Raw genomic sequence first — 23,974 nt, 5'->3', positions numbered from 1 at the left:
GTCCTCGGGCAGGGAGCTGGTTAAAGTGCTCGGCTCCCGAGGATGTGCAGGAAGTGCCGGCCTCCTGCTGAACGCACTGAAGTGCTTCCAACGCTCAGCCCAGCGCTGCCTCCTCCCCTGCGTTCCCCCGAGCCACGCAGCTCCTCGCTGCTGGTGCTCCCACCGCTGTCCCAGTGCTGCCGGAGCCGGGGCCGCAGGCTCGAGGCGGCGGCTTCAAAGCGCTGGTGACGGAGGCGCTGGCAGAGCTCCCTGCCCCGCAGCCGAGCTCGCTGCCCCCGGCCGTGGCATCCGCAGGCGAGGCGCTGCCAGCTGTTGGCCGTGGGGCAGCTGAGGGCATCGCGGCTCTGGTGGGACGTCAGGGCAGCCCTCAGAGGGGACTGGGGATCCCTCCCTCCTGCTCACACCTCGCGTTTCAGGGCCAGAGATTCTGTTACAGTCACCTTTATCAGGTCACTTGTGATCTCCTCCACGCAAATCAGGTTTGCTTGGCAAGATCCTGCCGATACAAACATGCTGGACCGTGATAATGGCTCTTTATCAGCTCATCTCCTTCCAGCTCTCTCCTTACTACAGTAGCCAAGGACAGTGGCCGGTCACCACCCTGTGCCGACAGAGCCCAGCTGAGCAGGGCCCTTCCCTTCCTCCGGGCTTCCCGGCTGTGGGGCCGCGCATCCATCCTGCCCCAAACCTGCAGGGAACCACAGCGCTGAGCACGAGGCCCACGGGGACCCGGCAGGGCCCTGCCCGCAGCATCCCTCACCCTGACAAGGTGTTGGGGATGAGCTGAGGCCACATCGGGGCATCCACTGAGCCCTGCTGGGCCCTGGGGGCTGCTTTCTCTTCCCGTGTGCCTTCCTGCTGCATCTTCCTGACACCGTGCGTGCGGCTAGAGCACAGCCTTGGTGCACGGAGCGCGTGGGTCCCCTTCCTTCCTCCAGCCTTGGCTAATAAAAGGCGCTGTCCCTGCGTGACAGCGAGGTCTCTGCCGAGCCCGGCCGCTCCCCAGGACCTCGGGATCTGGCGCTCGGTGAGCGGGGCTGGGCTGGCTCCGGGCTTGGCGGCACCCACGGTGCCAGCACGGGGGGAGCAGGCTGGCTGCCCTGCCGCCCCGGGGCTCCGCGTGCCGGAGACGTGTCTGCATAGGCACGGGCGGGCCTGCACGGTGAGTCCTGGCTGTGCCACGCGTTGGTGGTGCCGCACCGCCGGGCACGGCAGCCCTTGGGGACATCGCGCCAGCTCCCGGCCAGCCCACGGGGCACCCTCACGTCGTGCGTGGGCCACCTGGCCTCTGCCTCACCTTGGCTAAACCTCGGCGCAGGCAGGTCCCTCCCCTCGCCTGGCACGGCTCACGGAGGAGGAGACAGGCGCCTGCCGCCCTCCTCCAGGAACAAGCAGCCGAGCCCAGCCCCGAGCCCAGCGGGTGCCGTGGGGGCCCCGCTCCGCAGCCCACCCGGGGCACGGCCACCTGCCCGCCGTGCCCGCCCCGTGCGCACAGGTAGGAGCCGACGCGGAGCCCCGGGGCATGGAACCCCTCGCCCTGGGAGTGGGCACACAAGGAAGGGGCTGTGGGGACCCTGTGGAAAGGGGCTGGGTCCTCCCACACCCACTGGGTGCGTCCTGGGGTGGGCACGAGCCGGGCTTCACCCAACGGGACACGTCCGTGGGGAGGGTGGGCACCCCCTGGGCATGCGGGTACCCGGCACACCCTCGATGCAGAGCCGTGCCGCTGCCCGTGCCGTGGGGCATTCCCAGCTGAGGAAGGAAGTGGGTCCATGGCCTGGCCCCACAAACAGCCACACCAGACGGTTCCCAGAGCATCGGGCGCCCGTCCCGCCGTGCCGCCCCGGTGCAAGCCGTGGCAGGCGCATTCCCGCCGTGCTGAGCCGGGAGCCCCGGGGAACGCAGTGCTGCCGGCCCACGAGGCACCTTTTGTTCCCCACCGGGGCCGGGGCGTGCCCGGGCTGCCGACGCCTGGCCGGGCTTGGCCCCCACATCCCCGCTGGCGGGCGGGCGGCGAGGGCCTCCAGGCAGAAGGAATCGGCAGTGACATTCCCGTAGCCTGGAGACCGCCGTCCCTTTCAGCGGGCAGCGCATTTGAATAAGAATCGTGCGCAGGGCGGGGGGCCCGGAGAGCCGCCCGCTGCTTTCCCATCGCCTCTCTCGCCCGGGTTCATTTCTGCACACCCAGCCCGTGGGCAGCGGGCCCTCGCCTCCGGCCCCGCACGCTGCAGCAGGACCCAGGTACCGCCGGCCCGGGGGGCTCACGGGGCTCGGGGACCCCTCGCGGGCACGCGGCCTCGTGCGGCATCTCCCGCCGTGTTGGCGCAGCTTCGAGCGTGGCTGGCGCCAGGGCAGAGCGTGGGCGTCCGGCTGGGCTCGGGCCCTGGCGTCCCCCGGGCCCCCTGCCCCGGGCTGGCTCCCGCGCGGGGACAGGAAAGCTGTGTTTAGGCAGCGCCGGGGCCAGGCTTTGATCCAGCACTTGCGAGGTTGGAAACAGGCGGTAACGGGAGAGAAGAAAGCACAAAAGGCAACTCGAGCCTAAATTTAACAGCGGGACCCCGGCCAGCTGCAGGGATGTCCTTGCCCAGCCTGCTCTGGCGCTGCTGGCTCCTGTCCCCAGGTGTCCCTGAGACCCTCTGGGGACAGCGGTGCTGGAGCGGGACACAGTGACGGGGACGGGCACTGCCGGGGGCTGTGGGAAGGGGCACGGCACTGCCCGTGTGGGGTCTGGCTTGGGGGGGCTGCACCGCGGAGCCCCGTGGGTGCAGTCAGGGGTGGGGGTGGGTGCTGCCGACCCCCTGCTCCCCGCGGTGTGTGGCTGTGCCGGAGCTGGGAGAGGCCTTGGCAGCTGTGCCCGCGCTGTAGCATCATTTTTGTGTCCCCCAGGCAGAGCCCGCGGCTGCCCATGGATGTCCTGGCGCTCGCTCTGCTCCTGGGTAAGCACCGGCCCCGCTGTGCCCCATGTGTGGCTGCACACCCACGGCTGGGGTGGTCCTGGGACCCCTCCGGGGCAGTGGCCATGGGCAGTAGTGGCCGTGTTGATGCTCCCCGAGTCACTGAGAGCCTGGGCGCTGCAAATCCCAGCCAGGAATCCCAGAGGAATCTGGGCTGCGCTGAGCCCTGCGGGATTAGCGAGCGCCTGACCTGGCTCCCGGCTCCCCCCTGCAGCGCTCTGCGTGCCAGGGGCCCCATGCGAGCACCCGCAGCACACCCGCACCCTGCCCCCGGCCCCAGTGCCCCGCTCACCCACGCTGCCCCCCCCGGCCCCGCTCCCTGCCCCCCGGTCACGAGGCCCCGGCGGCGCTGCCAGCACCTTTCCGGGTCACGGAGCTTGGTGCTGCATCAGTGGGTCGGGACAGGGGACGGGGTGGGACGGCGTGCCTGGGGGTGGGGTGGGCGCAGCGCGTGCACAGGGGGTGTGGGGTCCTGGTGCAGCCCCCCAGCCCGTGCCCCTGCCCCTTTTTCAGCGGGGGTGCCAGCAGTGGGGGGCTGGGAAGAGCCTGACCCGTCCCAGGGCTGCGCCCGAGGCAGCTGCTACCCGGCCACCGGCAACCTGCTGGTGGGGCGAGCCCAGCGGCTGAGCGCCTCGTCCACCTGCGGGCTGCACGGCCCCCAGGAGTACTGCATCGTCAGCCACCTCCAGGTGAGCCCGCAGCCCGCGGCGTGGCACGGCACGGCACGGCACGGCACCGTGAGCCGGTGCAGCCCCCGGCCGCCCACCCCAGGGTGACGCTCCCGGCACAGGACTCGGAGAAATGCTTCACCTGCGACTCGCGGGACCCGTCCCTGCGCGAGAGCCACCGCATCGAGAACGTCATCTACCTGCACGGCCCCCACGGCGAGCGCAGCTGGTGGCAGTCGGAGAACGGTGAGGCCGGGGAGGGGGTGTCCCCGCGGGGGGGTGCCTGCCCCAGCCTGGCCGTGACCGTCCCTCCCCGCAGGCGTGGAGCACGTCAGCATCCGCCTGGACCTGGAGGGCGAGTTCCACTTCACCCACCTCATCATGAAGTTCAAGGTAACGGGGACGCGGTGCGGCACGGTGCCAGGTGGCCGCGTGGTGCCTGTGGGCGCCCGTCCCAGCTCGGTGCCCCGCAGACCTTCCGCCCCGCTGCCATGCTGGTGGAGCGCTCGGCCGATTTTGGGCACAGCTGGAAGGTGTACCGCTACTTCGCCTACAACTGCTCCAAGCTCTTCCCCGGCATCCCCAGCCAGCCCTCGGGGCACATCGACGAGGTGCTGTGTGACCAGCGCTACTCCGAGATCGAGCCCTCCAGCCACGGGGAGGTGCGTGGGGGATCCGCGGCAGCGTGGCGGGAGCGGGGCAGGGTCGGTGCTGACCCTCTTCATCCCACCCCCAGGTGATCTTCAAGGTGCTGGACCCCTCCATCCCGGTGGCAGATCCCTACAGCCCCGACATCCAGGGTGCGTGGTGGAGGGGCGGGATGGGGGCTCTGGGGAGGCACGGCGGGCACTGAGCCTGCTGCCTGCCCTGCGCAGACCTGCTGCGCGTCACCAACCTGCGGGTGAACCTCACCAAGCTGCACACGCTGGGGGACAACCTGCTGGACTCGCGGCGGGAGGTGCTGCACAAGTACTACTACGCCGTGGACGAGCTGGTGCTGCGCGGGAGCTGCTTCTGCCACGGCCACGCCGCCGAGTGTGCCCCTGCACCCGGCGCCCCACCGTCCGTCCCCGGCATGGTGAGGCTGGCACGGCACAGCTCGACACGGTGCCCCACAGGGCCTGGCGTCTGGGCTGAGCCGGGTGTTCCCCCCCCCAGATCCACGGGCGCTGCGTCTGCAAGCACCACACGCAGGGCCCCAACTGCGAGCGCTGCGAGGACTTCTACCATGACCTGCCCTGGCGCCCGGCCGAGGGCTCCAGCACCAACGCCTGCCGCCGTGAGTGCCCCGTGCCGGCACCGGCACCATGGCACAGCCACCCTGTGCCTGTGGGTTGGGAATGGGGTCCTGTGTGCTGTCCTGGGGGATTTGGGGGCCCTGCACATCTGCTTGGGGGTTTTGGCACCCCGCATGTGTTGGCTCAGGGTTGGGGGCTGGGGGTGCCGCGTGCCATGCCACCGTGTTGTCCCCACAGGGTGTGACTGCAACGAGCACTCGCGGCGCTGCCACTTCGACATGGCCGTGTTCCTGGCCACGGGGAACACCAGCGGGGCCGTGTGCGACGGCTGCCAGCACAACACCATGGGCCGCCACTGCCACCTCTGCAAGCCCTTCTACTATCGGCACCCGCGCTCCGACATCCGCGCGCCCACCGCCTGCGCCCGTGAGTGCCCCTGGCCCCGCCACCCCCCGTCCCCACGCCCCCCGGTGCCGCCAGCCCCAGCTCCCGTGGTGTCCCCGCAGCGTGTGACTGTGACCCCGCGGGCTCGCTGGATGGGGGCGCCTGCGATGCGCACACGGACGTGGCGCTGGGCATGATCGCGGGGCAGTGCCGCTGCAAGGAGAACGTGGCCGGGCCCCGCTGCGACCGGTGCCGGCACGGAGCCTACGGCCTCAGCCAGGGAGACCCACAGGGCTGCCAGCGTGAGCTGGGAATGGGGGTGGGCAAGGGGGCTGGAGGGAGGGGATCAGGGTGGAGGGGTTGGGATTGGGATGGAGGGGTTGGGGTGAAGGGGTGGGGATGGAGGGATGGGGATGGAGGGATGGGGATGGAGGGATGGGGATGGAGAGGTGGGGATGGGGATGGAGGGGTGGAGATGGAGGGGTTGGGATGAAGGGGTGGAGATGGGGATGGAGAGGTGGGGATGGGGTTGGATTGGCTGGGATGGAGGGATGGGGATGGAGGGATGGAGATGGAGGGGTTGGACTGAAGGGCGAGGGATGGAGATGTGGGGCACCAAAGGGTGTGGAACAATGAGGGAGGGCTGTGGGGTTGCCGCTGAACGCCTCTGGGAGCACTGGGGGGTGTTGGGGGCTGTGGCGCTGTGTGCCAGCCCATCGTGTGTGTGTGCACGCGCGTGTGGCTGTCAGCCTGCCGCTGCGACCCGCGGGGCACGGTGGCGGGCAGCTCCCCCTGCGACCCCATCAGCGGGGACTGCTACTGCAAGCGCTTCGTGGCCGGGCGCTCCTGCAGCCAGTGCGTGGTGAGTGAGTGCCCCGGCCCCACAGCCCTGCCCCACGCACCCTGCTCCCCCCCACGGCACCTCCCCAGGGCCCGGCCGAGCCCCACGCCTGCCCCACATCTCCCCCATCTCCCCGCAGCCCGAGTTCTGGGGCCTCAGCTACGACGTGGGGGGCTGCCGGCCCTGCTCCTGTGACTTCGGGGGAGCCTACAGCAACCGGTGGGGTCCCACGGCGGGCACGGGGACCGGGGGGGACGGGGACGGGGAGAGAAGGGGATGGAGGGAGGGGGTCTCCAACCTTGGAGATGGAGGGGTGCAGGGATGGGTGAGGGCAGAGCCGGACAGAAGGACGGACAGAGGGACCCACGGCCACCCCAGGTGCTCCATGGAGGACGGGGCCTGCCCGTGCCGCCCCCACCTGATGGGCCGGCAGTGCGACCAGGTGCAGCCCGGCTTCTTCTGCGCCCCCCTCGACCACTACACCTACGAGGCCGAGCAAGCCACGGGACACGGACCCGACCACCCCCAGCTCCCGGTGAGTGTCCCCAGCCCGGGACCGTGCACGGGGACACCGTGCACCACGCACGGCCGTCCCCGTGCCCTGTCTATGACCCCCCCTGTGCACGGCTGTCCCCGTCCCCGCAGGGCGCCGTGCGTGCCGAGGTGCCCCAGGACTGCCCCCAGCAGCGCCCCGGGGAGCCGGCGGGGCGGAAGGTTCGCCAGCGGCCCCAGCGCAGCCCCCGCCGTGCCCCCCAGCCCCGCGCCCCCCTGCGCCGCAGCCGCCAGCAGCCCCCCAAGGTGAGCGCCGGGGGGAGGTGGGGGCACAGCGGGGTTCAGCGGGCGTCCGGGGCTGAGCTCGGTGCCGTGCCCAGCCCGACGTGGAGCCGGTGCTGCGGGACGGGGCCGGGCGCATGGTGACCTGGACGGGTCTGGGGTTCGCCCGCGTGCGGGACGGGGCCGGGCTGACTTTCCACGTGGACGACGTGCCCTACCCCATGGAGTATGAGCTGCTGCTGCGCTACGAGCCCGAGGTGAGTGCGGCCGCGGGGCGGAACCGGCACGCACCGCATGGCACAGCCCCATGGCGCTGATGGGCTCCTGTCTCTCGCCGCAGTCGGCCGAGGACTGGGAGGCCGTGGTGAGCGTCAGCTCCCGAGTGCTGCCCACCAGCCCCCGCTGCGGGAACCTGCTGCCCTCCGAGCAGATGTACCGGGAGAGCCTGCCCCACAGCCAGAGGTGGGCACGGGCACGGGATGGGGATGGGATGGGATTGGGGATGGGATGGGATGGGATGGGATGGGATGGGAACAGGGTCAGCCCCACCACGTAGGCGAGGGCATGGGGATGAGGACAGGGACAGGAAGGTGGCCTTCCTTTGCACAGGTACGTGCTGCTGTCCCGGCCCTTCTGCTTCGAGCCCAGCACCCCGTACGAGGTGACCATGAGACTGCAGCGGGCTGGCGTCACCCAGCGCCACCCCGGAGCCTTCATCCTCATCGACTCGGTAAAGGGGGGGGCTCAGAACAGGTGGGGAGATGGGCAGGGATGGGATGGGATGGGCAGGGATGGGATGGGAGGTGTTGGGGTTAGGGATGGGGATGGTGAAGGGGATAAGGATGGGAATCCCCAGCCTGTGTGGGGTCCCCAAGCCCCCATACCCCCTATTTCCACCCCGGTGCCCCCCAGCTGGTGCTGCTGCCACGCGTGTCAGAGCTGCCGGGTTTCCACGGGGCGGCGGCCGACGCGGCGCAGCGGCGCGAGGAGCTGGAGCGGTACCGCTGCCTGGAGGCTTTCCGCATGGCCCCCCCGCACACCCTGGCCGAAGCCTGCGCCCGCCTGGTGTGCAGCGTCTCGGCACTGCTGCACGACGGCGCCCTGCGTGAGTGGGGCCGTGGGGACGGGGCACGGGGGGCGTGGGTGGGTGATGACGGAGCCGTGCGCGGTGCTGTGGGTCCGGATGGTGCCGTGCCTGGTTCAGGGGAGGGCAGGGGGTGGTGGCAGCGTGTTTTGGGGTGTCCCCATCCCCAGCTGTGTCCCTGCCACCCCGCAGCCTGCCAGTGCGACCCACAGGGCTCCCGCAGCAGTGTGTGCCGGGCACTGGCGGGGCAGTGCGAGTGCAAGCCCCACGTCCTCGGCCGCCGCTGCGACCGCTGCGCCCCCGGCAGCTACGGCTTCGGGCCCCTGGGATGCAGCCGTGAGTAGTGGGGTCTGGCGGCATGCTGGGCATGCCAGGGGGGCCCTCTGTCTGTCTGTCCGTCCGTCTGAGCCCCCTGTCGTGCACGGGGCTGCTCTGCCTGGCGGCCCCCCTGACCTGAGCCGCGCCACCCCGCAGCCTGCGCCTGCTCCCCGGAGGGCTCCGTGTCCCCGCTGTGCGACGCGGGCAGTGGGCAGTGCCGCTGCCAGCCCGGGGCCGTGGGCCGGCAGTGCGACCAGTGCCAGCCGGGCCACTGGGGCTTCCCCGCATGCCGGCCCTGCCAGTGCAACGGGCACGCCGAGGACTGCGACCCCCGCACGGGCAGCTGCCTGCGCTGCCGCGACCACACCACCGGCCGGCACTGCGAGAGGTGGGCATGGGATGGGATGGGATGGGATGGGATGGGATGGGATGGGATGGGATGGGATGGGATGGGATGGGATGGGATGGGATGGGATGGGATGGACCCAGCAGATCTCACGGTCACCCTTGCAGGTGCCAGGACGGTTACTACGGGGACCCAGTGCTGGGCTCGGGGCAGCAGTGCCGCCCCTGCCCCTGCCCCGGTTACCCTGGCACGCGGCACTACCACGGGAGCGCCTGCCACGCCGACGAGGAGACGAACCACATCGTGTGCCTCTGTGCACCTGGATACGCCGGTGAGGGGCAGGCGGGCACTGTGCCATGGGACCCCGGCGCTGCGGCCACGGGACCCCGGTGCCACCTCCCGTGTCCCCACAGGGCCACGCTGCGACCGCTGCTCCCCCGGCTACTTCGGGGCTCCGGAGACGGAGGGGGGAGCGTGCCGGCCCTGCCAGTGCAACAACAACATCGACACCAGCGACCCGGGGGCCTGCGACCCCCGCACGGGGCAGTGCCGCCGCTGCCTGTACCACACCGCCGGGCCCCGCTGTGCCCAGTGCCAGCACGGCTACTTCGGCAACGCTCTGCAGCGCAGCTGCCGGCGTGAGCAGGGGACCGGGGACACGTGGGGACTCGGGGTGACACCACAGGTTGGGGTGGGCAGGGAGACACGAGTAGGTTGTGCAGGGGATGGGGGATGTGGTGTTTTGGGGGTTTCTGGGGGTTTGGGATGGGGGTAAGGGGCTGAGCCCCCCTGCCTGTGCCCCATGTGTCTGCACACTGCCCGCAGGCTGCAGCTGTGACCCGCGGGGGACACTGGCTTCCTACTGTGCCACCGGTGCCTGCGACTGTGACCGTGCCACCGGGACCTGTGCCTGCCGGCCCCACGTGGTGGGCAGGAGCTGCGACCGCTGCGCGCCCCACTTCTGGAGCCTGGGGGGAGCGGGGGGCTGCGAGCCCTGCGGCTGCCACCCCACCCGCGCCCTGCACCCTGCCTGCGATGCGGTGAGCCCCCCGGCACGCATCCTGTGTCCTCCAGGGCTGGACGAGCAGGGGGCTGAGCACCCTATTTTCACCACAGGTCACGGGGCAGTGCCACTGCCGCCCTGGTTTTGGGGGCCGCGTCTGCTCCCAGTGCCAGGAGCATCACTGGGGGGATCCCGAGCAGCAGTGCCGAGGTGGGAGCACGGCCAGGGGACTGGGTGTGGGGGCTGTGGGGTGTCCGGGGATGTGGGGATGCTGGGGAAGGAGGGGGCTTGGGGATAGAGGGGTTGGGGACACAGGGTGATCCTGGGGGCATAGAGCACCCTTGGGACACAGGGGGGACCCTGGGTGGGTGGTGGGATTCTGGGGATGGGAGAGGGCATGGGGATACGGGGTACGCTGGAATATGGGGACCCTGGGGATGTGAGGGACCTTTGGGACACAGTGAGCTCATGGGGACCTGGTGGGACCCAGGGGATGGGGACGACCCTGGAGCCCCAGTGGGATGCTGAGGACACAGTGGGACTACAAGGACATGGATGACCCAGGGGACCCGGTGGCACTGTGGGGACACAGGGACCCCCGGGGAGGCCAGGCTGTGACATCTCCCACCTCCGCAGCCTGCGAGTGTGAGCCGCTGGGCGCCGAGAGCCCGCAGTGCGACCGAGCCAGCGGGCAGTGCCGGTGCCGGCCGGGCTTCGGGGGGTTGCGCTGCGACAGCTGCCAGCGGGGCTACCAGGCCGCCTTCCCCCGCTGCTCCCCCTGCCACCCCTGCTTCGGGCGCTGGGACGTGGCGCTGGGCAGCCTGCGGGACTGGCTGCGGCGCCTGGGGGCGCGGGCACGGGCGCTGCGTGAGGGGGGCTCTGCGCCCCCGCTCAGCCCCCGCCTGCGGGCGCTGGAGGAGGCTCTGGGGCGCGCGGAGCGGCTGCTGGGAGAGGGGGGCAGCGCCAGCAGCCCCCTCCTGCAGGAGCTGGCCGGGCGGCTGGATGGCACCAGGCAAGTGTGCGCTGCGGGCTGGGGGGGAGTTTTGTCACCCAGAGGGGTCTGAGAGCTCCGTGCCCCCACAGGACAGAGCTGGATGACTTCTGGAAGAGGCTGCAGGAGCTGGAGCAACATCTGGATCAGCTGGAGCAGGGAGATGTGCGGCATCGAGACCGGCTGGCCGGGCTGAGCCGCGAGCTGGGGGGGCTCAACCGAACCGCCTCCCACCTCCAAGGTGTCCTCGGCACCGTGGCGGCGGCTGGGTTTGGGGGTGAGTGTCCTGTGAGGGGCTTGGGGACGTGGGGGTGGCTGTGCTGTGGTTCTGGGGACTCAGGGGTTATGGGGGGATATGGAGATCCTCAGAATAGAGGGACCCTAGGGACACGGAGGGGCTCTGGGGTTGTGGGGGACCTTGGGGACACGGTGGGACTCAGAACGTGGTGAGAGGATGGGACGCAGAAGGCTCTGGATAGCCAGGAGATCCTGGGGACAGGGCGAGACACAGGGACACGGGTGACACGGAGCCGCAGCGGGATGCTGGGGACGCGGTGGCACTCAGGGGACGTGGGGCACCCTCCACCCGCAGAGTCCTACCAGAGCATCGTGGCGGCGGCGCGGGACTCGCGGCAGGCAGAGGCGGTGGCCAACGGCACGGCGGGCAAGCTGAGCGCGGCGCGGGCCAGGCGGCGGGCGGCCGAGCGGCTGCTGCGGCAGCGGGGCGATGCTTTCCGCCGCAGCATGGCTGCGCAGAGGAAATCCCTGAGGGAGGCACAGAAACGGGTCTCGGGGCTCAGCGTGGACAGGATCAACGAGAAGGTGAGGGGGGATAAAAGGGCGCAGGGGGAGAGTCCCCTTTAGGCCATTTGGCCACCCAGGATGGGGGTCTCTCCCCATGCCATGTGCTCTGCCCACCCCATCTCCCCGTTTTGCCCCCCTGCAGATCTGCGGGGTGCCCGGGGACCGGAGCTGCGCAGAGTCACCCTGTGGGGGAGCCCTGTGCCGGGACAGCGTGGGGACACGGCACTGCGGGGGCGCGGGGTGCTCGGGGGCCCTGCCCGTGTCAGCTCGAGCCCTGAGCAGCGCCCGCAACGCCTCGCAGCAGCTGGAGGTGGCTCTGGGACAGCTGAGTGCCGTGGCGCAGAAGGTAGGGGTGGTGTCCCCACGTGCCCTCCGTGCCCTCGATGGGTCCTGCTGCCTTTTACACCCCCTTGCCTGTCCCGTTCGTGTCCCCAGATGCAGGAGGTGCAGGACCTGGCGCGGGGTGCCCGCAGCCGAGCGGAGGAGGCGCTGGGGAGGTCACAAGCTGCCCGCAGCCGCACGGAGAAGGAGACGGCAAAGCTGCGGGACTTCATCCAGCGCATCAAGGCCTTCCTGGCTGGTAGGGCCGGCACCGGGTGGGCACGGGGCATGGTGCGGGGCGCTGTGCCTGCCCTGAGCCCACCCCGCTCCAATGTCCCCACAGAGGAAGGAGCTGACCCAGGCAGCATCGAGCTGGTGGCCCGGCACGTGCTGAACATCTCCCTGCCCAGCAGCCCCGGCCGGATCCAGGAGCTGCTGCAGGAGATTCAGGAGAGCATCGGGCAGCTGGACGGAGTGGACGCGGTGCTGAACAGCACGGCGCAGGGGCTGGCTGCAGCGAAAGAGCTGCTGGCACAGGGACAGGACGCCCGGTGAGTGCTGGGGACGTGCCGGCTGGGCAGGGGGCTGGAGGCTGGGGGCTGGGGGCTCTGGCCAGGACTGGAGCTGCCGGTGTCACTGCAGGGAGCGAGCGGAGGGCGTGAGGGACGAGCTGGCGGGGACGCAGCGCGTGCTGCAGATGGCACAGGCACAGGTGACGGTGGCGGGGAGCGCCCTGCAGAGTGCCAAGGACACCATTTGGGCTGCCGAGAACAGCACCAAGGAGGTGAGGGGCAGCGGGGCTGTGGGAACGCTGGGGAGATATTGGGGTTGGGGTCCTGGGCATGCTGGGGAGCGGGGTGGGTGCTTTGGGTGCGCTGGGGGTGATGGGGTCAGCGCTGTGGCACGTTGCGGGTAATGGGCACGGCAGCCGTAACGGGGCCGGTGCCACGGGTACCCTAGGGGCACGGGGTGATGCAGGGCTGGTGTTTCGGGCACGGCGTCTCGTGGTGCCCGCCAGCAGCCCGTGCCCGTGCCTGCCCAGGCGGAGCGCAAGCTGCAGGCGCTGCAGGGGAAGGAGTCGCGGCTGCAGCGGCGGCTGCGGGAGCTGGCACAGCGCGTGGCCGCCCTGCAGGAGCGGGGACAGGGCGCACGGCGCATGGCCCAGGAAGCCAAGGAGGGGGCGCAGCGTGCCACCGCCACCTCGGGGACGCTGAGCCAGGTGAGCCCCAGCCCTGCACTGGGTGGGTTCGGGTGCGGGATGCTCAGCCTCACCGTGCCCCCGTGCTCGCAGGACCTGGAGCGGGTGACGCAGCGCTACGTGCTGCTGAAAGGCAAGGTCAGCGGGCTGGCCGGGGTGTCTGGCGGCGCCCTGCAGCGGGTGACAGAGCTGACAGCAGAGGCCCGGGACCTCCTGGACAAGGCCAACAGCAGCAAGAAGAAGCTGGAAGGTCAGGGGGCGGCACGGGGCGGGCAGCTCCCCATCACCCGGACCCCTCTCGGTGCCCACCTCCCCTTGCACGTCTCCCCTCGTGCTCCCCGCATCCCACCAGGGGTACCCCAGCACGCGTCCCCATGGGTGAGGGTGGCAGGGAGGGACAGGGGGGTGCCACCCGCGCTGTGCCCACGCCGCCTGTCCCCGCAGAGCTGGAGCAGCACTTCGGGGCCAACGAGCAGGCGATGACGGCCAAGGCGACGCAGCTGCAGGCGCTGGAGCGGCAGGTCTCGGGGCTGCTGCAGGAGATCCAGGAGCGGGCCAACGCTTACGCCACCTGCTAGGGAGCTCCGCGGGGCCGTGCCGTGCCGTGCCGTGCCGCCCTCCCTTTCCACGCGGGACACATTCCCCACGCCGCGTGGAAAAAACCCGCGGGCATCTGTAGCGCGGCTGCACCTGCAAATAAAGCCCTGAGCCCCGGCTGCCCGTGTCCGGCCCCTCGCTGCCCCTCGGACGTCCCCCCCACCCCACCCCACGCCGCGGTCACGCGTGGCCGATCCCCGCGGCGCCCCCCGCCTCCGGCAGGGCGGGCACGGCCCCGGCCCGGCCCCGCGTGGGCCGCCCCTGCCGGGACCCGCCCCGCGCTGTGCGCCCTGCCCCGAGCTCTGCGCCCGCGGCCAACTTCGGAGAGGGGCGGCGGGACCCCCCCGGGACCCCCCCGGCACCCCACGGACCCCCCCTCGGGTGCCACCTGCCCTGCGCCCCCCCGCGCGCTCCCCCCTGCCGCCATGCGCGCCCCCGCCGCCTTCCTCCTCCTCCTCCTCCTCGCCCCGCTGGTGGCCGGTGAGTGCGCGCCCCCCGGCCCGGGACCCCCCCGGGCTCCCCCCGGTGCTGGAACGGGGCCGGGCGGCGGGCGGGGGGTCCGGTCCCGGCGGGGCATTTCCGGGCGGCCGCGGAAGGGGCCCCCGGTGGGGCTGCGCTCCCGGCCCGGGAGCAGCCGGGGGAAGGGGACGGGGAAGGGGGGACCCGGCCTCAGCCGCCCCCCTGCCCACCCAGGGCCCGGGGGAGCCGCTGCCGCCGCCGCCGCCCCCGACGCCCCCCAGGGCTGCGCCCGAGGCAGCTGCTACCCGGCCACCGGGGACCTGCTGGTGGGGCGAGCCCCCCGCCTGAGCGCCTCGTCCACCTGCGGGCTGCGGAGACCCCAGCCCTACTGCATCGTCAGCCACCTCCAGGTGAGCGCAGCGGGGTCACGGGACAGGGCACGGGGTGGCTGGGGGGCAGCGCCAACCCCGTCCCACCCCGCTGGCAGGAGGAGAAGAAGTGCTTCGTCTGCGACTCGCGGCGCCCCTACGACGCCCGCAGCAACGCCGACAGCCACCGCATCGAGAACGTGGTCACCACCTTCGCCCCCCGCCCCAAGAAAGCCTGGTGGCAGTCGGAGAACGGTGAGTGCCCGACGGGGGCGGCGGGGTGTCCCTGGGGGGGCTTCGCTTCCCGTCCTCCCATGCCGAGGAAGCTGTGACTCACCCGGCACGGACGCGCCCCTGCGCCACGGCCAGGCAGGGCGGGCTCCGGCTGCCGGGGTCCCCCGGGGTCCCGCAGTCACGGGTGCCACCCCCACGCAGGCGTGGAGCACGTCAGCATCCAGCTGGACCTGGAGGCCGAGTTCCACTTCACCCACCTCATCATGACCTTCAAGGTGGGTGTCGGGGGGGGACGGGATGGGACGGGAGGGACCCCACAGCCCGGGGGCGCCCGTCCCAGCTCTGTGCCCCGCAGACCTTCCGCCCCGCTGCCATGCTGGTGGAGCGCTCGGCCGATTTCGGGCGCAGCTGGAAGGTGTACCGCTACTTCGCCTACGACTGCGCCGCCGCCTTCCCCCACGTCCCCCGCGGGCCCCCGCGCCGCGTCGACGACGTCGTCTGCGAGTCCCGCTACTCCGACATCGAGCCCTCCACCGAGGGGGAGGTGAGGCCCCGGTGGTGCCGGGGGACGCTTCGGGGACCCTGCCAGCCCCTCCCCACCCTGTTTCTCCCCGCAGGTGATCTACCGCGTGCTGGACCCCTCCATCCCCATCCGCGACCCCTACAGCCCTGCCATCCAGGGTGAGTGGCCAGCCCTGGCTCCCGCCTGTCTGCTCTATTTTGGGTGCCGCTATTTTGGCTGCTCTTCCCTTGCCCTGAGCCCCACAGCGGGCTGGGGGACAGAGCCAGCCCACGGGGGCTGCAAGCTGTCCCCGGGGTGTGGGTGACAGTGTGGCACCGCAGGGTGCCCAGCGAAGGGAGATGGGGGCGGCCGTGCAGGTGCCCAGCCCAACACCGAGCAGATGCACAGGACGGGGTTGGTAGCAGGCAGAGGAATCGGACCAGGCGCAGGACACTGTGGGTTAATCAGCCAGCCAGGGCTAAATTTAGGCTGGAAGAAAAAAGGAGAGGAATCTGCGGGGCTGAGACGCTGGGAAACTGCAGTCCCCAGGGAGCCGTCCTGCCCTGCTGGGACCCCAGCACATTGCGCACGGCGCAGCGACCGCGTGCGCAGGAGCCCCACGGCTCTCGGCCACGTGCAGCCCGGCACGATGGCATGCAGGGGGCAGGGACAGGCGGAGCCGTGAGCAGCCTGGCCACCCCGTGCCATCGCTGCCACTTGCCCTGCGCAGACCTGCTGCGCGTCACCAACCTGCGGGTGAACCTCACCAAGCTGCACACGCTGGGGGACGACCTGCTGGACTCGCGGCGGGAGATCCGGGAGAAGTACTACTACGCGCTGTACGAGCTGGTGCTGCGCGGGAACTGCTTCTGCTACGGCCACGCCTCGGAGTGCGCCCCGCTCAGCGGGGCCCCCACCACCGCCGACGGCATGGTAGGAGAGCCGGCGGCACTCGTGCCCTGCCGGAGCGGGGTGGATGCGGTGCCCGGTCCCACAGCCCCTCACCGCGGTGTCCCGGCAGGTGCATGGGCGCTGCGTCTGCAAGCACCACACGCAGGGCCTCAACTGCGAGCGCTGCGAGGACTTCTACCATGACCTGCCCTGGCGCCCGGCCGAGGGCTCCAGCACCAACGCCTGCCGTCGTGAGTGCCCCGTGCCGGCACCGGCACCATGGCACAGCCACCCTGTGCCTGTGGGTTGGGAATGGGGTCCTGTGTGCTGTCCTGGGGGATTTTGGGGCGCTGCACATCTGCTTGGGGGTTTCAGCATCCTGTGTATGGTGGCTTGGGTTTGGGGACTGGGGGTGCTGCTGCTGGTGGAGGATTTGGGGGCTGGGGGTGCCGTGTTCCATGCTGCGGTGTCGTCCCCGCAGGGTGCGACTGCAACGAGCACTCGCGGCGCTGCCACTTCGACATGGCCGTGTTCCTGGCCACGGGGAACACCAGCGGGGCTGTGTGCGACGGCTGCCAGCACAACACCATGGGCCGCCGCTGCCACCTCTGCAAGCCCTTCTACTACAAGGACCCCAGCAAGGACCTGCGGGACCCCGCCGTGTGCCGAGGTCGGAGCTGGGCTGCGGGGAGGGACCGGGGGTGCACGGGGTGGGACAAGGCTGCGCCTGGTCCCGGTGTCACAGACCTGTGGGGCCGGCACGAGGGGTCTGGATGCTGACCCTGCCTGTTCCCCAGCCTGCGACTGTGACCCCGAGGGCTCTCTGGACGGGGGGCTGTGCGACGGCGCCGACGACCCTGCCCGGGGGCTGATCGCGGGGCAGTGCCGCTGCAAGGAGCACGTGCAGGGCCCCCGCTGCGACCGCTGCAAACCCGGCTTCTTCGGGCTCAGCGCTGCCAACCCGCAGGGCTGCCAGCGTACGTACCACTGCCAGGGCGGGGGCTGCCCCCGGGGGTATGGGGGGCACCCACTGGTGCTGAGCGCGTGGCTCGGCCCTGCTGGGTGCCACGGGGTCCCTGCGCAGGGTGCCGGTGTGACCCCCGCGGCACGGTGGCGGAGGGCGGGCGGTGCGATCCCATCAGCGGTGACTGCCTCTGCAAGCGGCTGGTGACCGGGCGCAACTGTGACCAGTGCCTGGTGAGTGCCAGGAGCCGTGCCAGGAGCTGTGCCAGGCGCTCGGGGCCGTGCCAGGGGCTGGGCACCGCGCTCAGGGCCGTGGCACCGCGGCTGGCCGCTCCCTGATGCCCTCGCTCCCCGCAGCCTGAGCACTGGGCTCTCAGCCACGATCTCCAAGGCTGCCGGCCCTGCGACTGCGACGTGGGAGGTGCTCGCGACAACCTGTGAGTTTTATCACGGCCGAGGGTGTGAGGGGTGTCCCTGCCGGCCCCGGGGGGCTGACGGTGCCGCTGGGGTGCCAGGTGTGCCGTGGAGACGGGGCAGTGCCGGTGCCGCAGCCACGTGGTGGGCCGGCAGTGCGGGCAAGTGGAGCCCGGCTTCTACCGCATCAACCTGGACCACTACACCTACGAGGCTGAGGATGCCCGGCTGCACCAGGTGAGGGGCAAAGCTGTCCCTGGTGGGGGATGCAGGCTGAGCGGGGCGCCAGGAAGGACATTTTCAGGGTCCCCAGGCTGGCAGACACTGCTTGGCCCCGTTGCCGTGTCAGGCAGCAGCCGGGCTGTGCAGTGCCTGCGAGCCAAGGGGATTTTTGGGGTCCCATCTCACAATGTCCCTTGCCCCAGGGCTCGGTGGTGGAGCGCGAGCCCCCCACGGGTCGCCCAGCTTCATGGACAGGGACAGGCTTTGCCCGCGTGCAGGAGGGCAGCTGGCTGGAGTTCCACGTGAGCGACGTGCCCTTCTCCATGGAGTACGATGTGATCATCCGCTACGAGCCCCAGGTGAGCCCTGACTGATGCGTGCCCAAAAGAGCAGCCCTGGGGCTTTCGGTGCAGCGATTTCTGTCCCGTTCTTTGCCTGCAGCACCCGGAGCCCTGGAAGGAGGTGCGGGTGAGGGTGCTGCGCCCCAGCCCCGTCTCCGCCAGCAGCCCGTGCGGGAACACCATCCCGGCTGACGACCAGCTCTCCACCAGCCTCCCGTCCGGCGCCAGGTGAGCGTCCCACCAGGGCTGTGCCGAGCCGGGGCTGGCAGGAGGCACCCAGCTGCCCGGGCTTTGCTTTGCCCCCCCAGGTACGTGGTGCTGCCCCAGCCCGTCTGCCTGGAGCGGGGCGTCTCCTACACCTTGCGCCTGGAGCTGGGCTGTGCCACAGCTCGGCAGGACTCCACCGCGAGCGTGCTCATCGATTCGGTGAGTGGGCACAGGATGGGGCACGGCACCCTGCGGGGGCGTGGGGGGGCTGTGCAGGGTGCCGCAAAGGCTGCAGCATTAGGGGACGTGGGGAGAGACGAGGTGACGTCCCGCTGACCTCTCCTAGCTGGTGCTCCTGCCCCGTTACTCCTCCCTGGAGATGTTCATCGCAGGCGACCCCGGTGCCATGGGACGCCGGGAGACCTTTGAGCGGTACCGCTGCGCCCAGCACTTCCACGGCGTGGGGCAGGCTCCCGTGGCCGAGCCCTGCTCCAGCCTCCTGCACAGCCTCTCGGCCATCCTGCACGACGGGGCGCTGCGTGAGTACGGCCCCGCTCACCCCGCATCCCACAGCGGTGGCCAGCACTCACCTGCTCTGTGCCCGCAGCCTGCCTCTGCGACCCCCAGGGCTCGCTCAGCGCCGAGTGCCAGCCGCAGGGCGGGCAGTGCCGCTGCAAACCCAACGTCGTGGGACGGCGCTGCCACCGCTGCTCCCCGGGCACCTTCGGCTTCGGGCCCGGCGGGTGCCGAGGTGAGTGCCTGGGGCCGTGCCCCGAGCTTAGCCTGCGGAGCTGGGGGTGCGGGGAGGGGGCTCCCTGCGTGCCGGCTGCTGGGGGCAGACCCTTGGGTGCCTTGCAGCCTGCCAGTGCAGCAGCGAGGGCTCGGTGAGCACCGTGTGTGACAGCACCACAGGGCAGTGTCCCTGCCGCGAGGGCGCCCATGGCTCGCGCTGCGACCGCTGCCAGCCGGGCCACTGGGGCTTCCCCGCCTGCCGGCCCTGCCAGTGCAACGGGCACGCCGAGGACTGCGACCCCCGCACGGGCAGCTGCCTGCGCTGCCGCGACCACACGGACGGCGAGAGGTGCCAGAGGTGAGCAGGGAGCCTGCCCGGTAGGGGCTGGGTGCTGCGGCAGCCCCGGCCCCTGCTGATTGCCCACCCCCCAGGTGTGCCAACGGGCACTTCGGGAACCCGGCGCTGGGCTCCGGCCAGCACTGCCGGCCCTGCCCCTGCCCCGAGGGGCCCGGCAGCCCCCGGCACTTCGCCGCCTCCTGCTACCAGGACGGGCGCTCCCGGCAGGTTGTCTGCCACTGCAGCCCCGGGTACACAGGTGGGTGCCCGCCGCGGCACGCTCGGTGTCCCCGTCCCTGTCCCCAGGTGCTGCCCAATGCTCTCTGCCCGCAGGTCCCCGCTGCGACGAGTGCGCACCCGGGTACTACGGGGACCCGCTGCAGCCCGGGGGGCGCTGCCTGCCCTGCCAGTGCCACGATAACATCGACATGACGGATCCGGAGGCGTGCGACCGACGCACGGGACGCTGCCTGCGCTGCCTCTACAACACGGCGGGGCCCCACTGCGCCGAGTGCCAGCCCGGCTTCTATGGGGATGCCACGCGGCACAGCTGCAGGCGTGAGCACACACGGCCGTGCTGAGCCCAGCCCAGTCCCTGTCTCCTCTGCTCAGCCCCAGCACTGCTCCCCCAAACCCACCCTCATCCCCATCCTCACCTCGTGCCCATTCCCATCCCGTTGCCACCCATCGCCACCCTCATGGCCACCTTGACTCCATCCCCTTTTTGTCCTCATCCCATCCCCATCCAACTTGTCTCCATCCTGCCCCATCCCACCCCACTTGTGCCCCCATCACGTCTCCATCCCGGTCTCCTCCCCCTTTTCTTCCTATCCCCGTCCCCATTCAGCCCTCCCTCTGTTTCCAGGCTGCTCCTGCAACGCGCTGGGCACCGACCCCAGCACCTGCGGGCCGCAGCAGTGCCAGTGCGACCGGCAGAGCGGGCAGTGCCGCTGCCTGCCCCACGTGGAGGGCCAGGCCTGCGACCGCTGCAGCCCCAACTTCTGGAACCTGGGCAGCGGGCAGGGCTGCGAGCCCTGCGCCTGCCACCCTCAGCACGCCCTGACACCCGCCTGCAACCAGGTGAGATGCCCCGGGGACGGGGGCTTGGAGGGACGGGGTGGGGATGGGGATGCCAGCCTTGGCTGTGCTGTGTCTTGCAGTTCACAGGACAGTGCTCCTGCCGGCCGGGTTTTGGGGGCCGGACCTGCGCCGACTGCCAGGAGCAACACTGGGGCGACCCGCGGCTGCAGTGCCGAGGTGAGAGCCGGGGCAGGCAGGGGGGCCGTACTGTGGGTCCCAGCACCCTGACCCCCCCATTTCTCCCCGCAGCCTGTGACTGTGACCCCCGCGGCATTGCCAGCGCCCAGTGCCACCGTGGCAGCGGGCACTGCGACTGCCGGCCCGGCGTTTCGGGCGTCCGCTGCGATCAGTGCGCCCGGGGCTTTGCCGGCACCTTCCCCGCCTGCGAGCCCTGCCACCCCTGCTTCGGGGACTGGGACCGGGTGGTGCAGGACCTGGCTGCCCGCACCCGGGCGCTGGCGCAGCGGGTCAGCCTCCTGCAGCACACCGGGGCCGCTGGCGCCTTCGAGGGTACCTTCCGTCGGCTGGAGGAGAGCCTGGCCACCGTGCAGGCCGTGGTGGCTGCCCGCAACGCCACCGCTGCCACCGCCGCTTACCTGACACACGCCACGGAGGAGCTGCGGTGAGCACCTGGTGCGGGGCACGGCTCCCCGGGCAGCCTCGATGGCAGGGCTGTCACCTCCTTCCCTTGCAGGCGGCAGATCGGGGAGGCCACGGAGAGGCTGACACGGCTGGAGGGGGAGCTGACAGCGGCGCAGGACGCCAACTACAAAGCCAGCCACGTGCTGGGCACCGTGGACCGGGGCGCCCGTGTCCTCAACCACAGCCTGCAGGAGCTGGGGCAGCGGCTGCACACTCTCAAGACCTCCAATTTCCTCGGTGAGCCACACCGGGGGTCCCCATGCTGGGATGCCGGGGCGGTGGACGGGGGTTTCACGCTGCCCCCACCTCCCTCAGGTGCCTTCGACAGCATCCGTCAGTCTCACAGGGAGTCGCAGGAGGCCGAGCAACGCACCGATGCCTCCACCCGCGCCGTGCCCAACCCCGTCAGCACCTCGGCAGCCACGCGGCGCCGCACCGAGCAGCTCCTGGCCAGCCGGCGAGACAATTTTAACCGGCAGAATGCGGCCAACCGGCGGGCACTGACAGACCTGGCGGCGAGGGCACGGGAGCTGAGCTTGCACCCCCTCAACGAGAAGGTGGGACGTGGGGACGTGGGGACGTGGGGACGTGGGGATGGGAGCAGGGCACAGCGCCTGGGGACGGCTCCAACCTACCTGCCTGCCTCTTCTTGCAGGTGTGCGGTGCCACAAGCGACGTGCCCTGCTCCGAGAGCCCCTGCGGGGGAGCTGGGTGCCGGGATGAGGATGGGACACGGCGCTGCGGGGGGCTGAGCTGTGGTGGAGCTGTCTCCAAGGCTGACAGCGCCCTGGATCGAGCGCGGCATGCCCAGGAGGAGCTGCGGCACGCGGCCGGCGAGGTGGCCCAGCTCTCCCACCGGGTGCGTGTCGCAAGGGCATGGGTTGAAGCAGGTGGGGTGGCGACGTGTGCCTCTGCTGAGGGTCTCTGCCCCTGCCCAGGTGGCTGAGGCCAAGGGAAAGGCGGATGAAGCCCGGCAGCGAGCACAGGCGGCTCTGGACAAGGCGAACCAGACCAGGGCCCGCGTGGAGCTCTCCAACAAGGAGCTGCGGGACCTCATCAGCCACGTCAAGGCCTTCCTGAGCCGTGAGTGCCGCTGTGCCGGGGGGGACGGCTGCCCCTGCCCAGCACCGAGTGGCTCTGCACCGTGCTGCACCTCCTGCCCCCCACCCCTGCTGTTCCCTCTACCCTGGGGCACACACACTGATGGCTCCCCCCCCACAGAGGAGGGGGCTGACCCCGAGAGCATCGAGGTGGTGGCCAGCCGGGTGCTGGAGCTGTCGCTGCCTGCTTCGCCGGCCCAGATCCACCGCCTGGCCGAGGAGATCAAGGAGCGGGTGCGCAGCCTGGCCAGCGTGGACGCCATCCTGGAGCAGACGGCTGGCGACGTGCGCCAGGCCGGGCAGCTGCTGCAGGACGCCCAGAGGGCCAGGTGAGCGTGGGGACACGGGGACACGGCTCCAAATGGGACCCAACCTGGGCTGGCGCTGAGGCCGTGCCACCCCGGCTGCAGGTTGCGGGCCGAGGGCGTGCGGGGTACAGCCGAGGCGGTGCAGCAGGCGCTGGGGGACGCGCAGCGAGCCCAGGGCATGGCCGAGGAGGCGCTGCGCAGCGCCACAGCCGACATCCAGCACAGCGAGAGCACCATTGGCACGGTAAGGGCGCTCCCCGCTGCCCTCCCTCGCTCCCTGGCACCCCAAAACCCGTCCCTATTTGAGGACATCCCCAGATGCAGGCGCAGGCAAGGGGCGCGGAGCAGCAGCTGGCCGCCGCCATGGAGCGGATCGGTCTCCTGGAGGGACAGACGGACGCCCTGAAGGTGAAGCGTGCCAACAACAGCCTGGCGGCCACGCGTGCCCAAGAGGCAGCCAGCGTTGCCCGGGACCGTGCCGGGGAGGCCAAGCAGGTGCTTGAGGGGCCGCTGCGGGACCGGTACCGGGCGGCGCAGGAGCTGGTGCAGCACCGGGCGCAGGGCGCACGGCAGGCGGGCGACCGGGCGCAGCAGCTGCGGGAGGAGGCCGCCGGGCTGCTGGAGGACGCCCAGGGCAAGCTGAGGAAGCTGCAAGGTGAGGCTGGGGAGGGCGGCTGGGCTGGGGGAGATGTGGCGAGGGGCTGGCCTCACTCGTCGCCCCCCACCCCAATCTCTGTCCCCCGCAGTGCTGGAGAAGAAGTACGAGCAGAACGAGGTGGTGCTGGACGCCAAGGCGGCGCAGCTGGGCGAGCTGGAGGCCAGGATGAGGGAGGTGTTGGCCACCATCAACCAGCAGGTCCAGATCTACAACACCTGCCAGTGATGGGTGCCCTGCCACCCCCAGCCCCGCCGCTGCCCCCGCCGTGGGCACCCCGCGTGTGAATAAAGCTACCAAGCAAGAGTCCCTCGTGCCGTGTCGTGGCTTCTGTTCACACCTTGGTGGCTTCAGCACCCCTGGTTGGGCGCTGCCATGGGGCGGGGTGCCATGCTGTGGGGCTGAGGGTGGGCAGATAGATAGGGCTGCTGTGGGCATGGATGACAGGGAGGGGACAGGTGACACGGTGGGATTAGGGTTTTTCTGAGGGGCTGTGATGGAGGGTCTGGTGTGGGGGACAGGTGGCACACTGGGTGTAAGGGCTGTGGGATGGCTGGGGACAGGGCAGGACTGGTGACACTGGGGACACGGCAGGTGACAGTGGGGGACATGGCATGGCTGGTGACACACGGGGACAGGGCAGGTGACACTGCGGGACTTTGCAAGACGGGTGACACTGGAGAACACAGCAGGGCTGGTGGCACTGGGGGACATGGCAAACGACACTAGGAGGTACGGCAAGGCTGATGGCACTGGGGGACATATTAATGACCCTAGGGGACAGGGCAGGGCTGGTGGCACTGGGGCACAGGGCAGGGCCGGTGATACTGAGGGACATGGCAGGTGACACTGGGGGACATGGCATGGCTGGTGACACTCGGGGACAGGGCAGGTGACACTGCAGGACTTTGCAAGACTGGTGACACTGGAGAACACAGCAGGGCTGGTGACACCGGGGGACATGGCAGTGACACTGGGGGACATATTAGATGACCCTA

At 71.0% G+C, this 23,974-nt stretch overlaps 2 protein-coding genes across 4 annotated transcripts; both read left to right on the top strand.

Annotated features, from left to right (window-relative positions):
* The first annotated feature begins 1,363 nt into the window (after positions 1-1,363).
* Positions 1,364-13,640, top strand: LOC113845089 (laminin subunit beta-2). 2 transcript variants are annotated; one of them, XM_038185682.2, is made up of 35 exons: positions 1,364-1,495; positions 2,887-2,936; positions 3,468-3,643; positions 3,745-3,868; positions 3,942-4,015; positions 4,096-4,284; positions 4,359-4,422; positions 4,498-4,700; positions 4,781-4,901; positions 5,098-5,286; positions 5,367-5,546; positions 5,994-6,106; positions 6,225-6,304; positions 6,464-6,620; positions 6,731-6,883; positions 6,958-7,116; positions 7,200-7,321; positions 7,469-7,589; positions 7,772-7,964; positions 8,136-8,279; positions 8,418-8,649; positions 8,775-8,938; positions 9,021-9,245; positions 9,433-9,647; positions 9,724-9,820; positions 10,247-10,622; positions 10,694-10,878; positions 11,194-11,423; positions 11,548-11,751; positions 11,841-11,985; positions 12,070-12,277; positions 12,369-12,510; positions 12,769-12,945; positions 13,018-13,174; positions 13,369-13,640. In XM_038185682.2, the coding sequence occupies exons 2-35, from the start codon at positions 2,906-2,908 to the stop codon at positions 13,500-13,502; spliced, it is 5,484 nt and encodes a 1,827-aa protein (XP_038041610.2). In that variant the 5' UTR covers positions 1,364-1,495; positions 2,887-2,905; the 3' UTR covers positions 13,503-13,640. The 2 variants fall into 2 exon arrangements, with proteins under 2 accessions (XP_038041610.2, XP_038041611.2); XM_038185683.2 differs by lacking the exon at positions 1,364-1,495 and adding an exon at positions 2,096-2,241.
* A 180-nt stretch (positions 13,641-13,820) lies between these two features.
* Positions 13,821-23,282, top strand: LAMB2 (laminin subunit beta 2). Of its 2 annotated transcripts, none has more exons than XM_038185685.2 (32): positions 13,821-14,001; positions 14,215-14,390; positions 14,468-14,603; positions 14,784-14,857; positions 14,938-15,126; positions 15,200-15,263; positions 15,815-16,017; positions 16,106-16,226; positions 16,457-16,645; positions 16,773-16,952; positions 17,060-17,172; positions 17,296-17,375; positions 17,454-17,589; positions 17,778-17,933; positions 18,016-18,143; positions 18,224-18,341; positions 18,469-18,661; positions 18,730-18,873; positions 18,981-19,212; positions 19,287-19,450; positions 19,525-19,749; positions 20,057-20,271; positions 20,352-20,448; positions 20,521-20,893; positions 20,966-21,150; positions 21,229-21,470; positions 21,569-21,772; positions 21,852-21,996; positions 22,135-22,342; positions 22,424-22,565; positions 22,646-22,976; positions 23,068-23,282. In XM_038185685.2, exons 1-32 carry the CDS (start codon positions 13,947-13,949, stop codon positions 23,202-23,204), a joined length of 5,355 nt encoding a protein of 1,784 aa, XP_038041613.2. In that variant the 5' UTR covers positions 13,821-13,946; the 3' UTR covers positions 23,205-23,282. The 2 variants fall into 2 exon arrangements, with proteins under 2 accessions (XP_038041613.2, XP_038041612.2); XM_038185684.2 differs by having other exon boundaries at positions 13,822-14,001; positions 22,640-22,976.
* Positions 23,283-23,974: the final 692 nt, after the last annotated feature.

This window comes from Anas platyrhynchos, chromosome 13 (assembly GCF_047663525.1).
Source record: "Anas platyrhynchos isolate ZD024472 breed Pekin duck chromosome 13, IASCAAS_PekinDuck_T2T, whole genome shotgun sequence".
Taxonomy (NCBI): Eukaryota; Metazoa; Chordata; class Aves; order Anseriformes; family Anatidae; genus Anas; species Anas platyrhynchos.
Note: the sequence above shows the minus strand (reverse complement) of the source record. Positions and strands in the feature narration are given on the sequence as shown.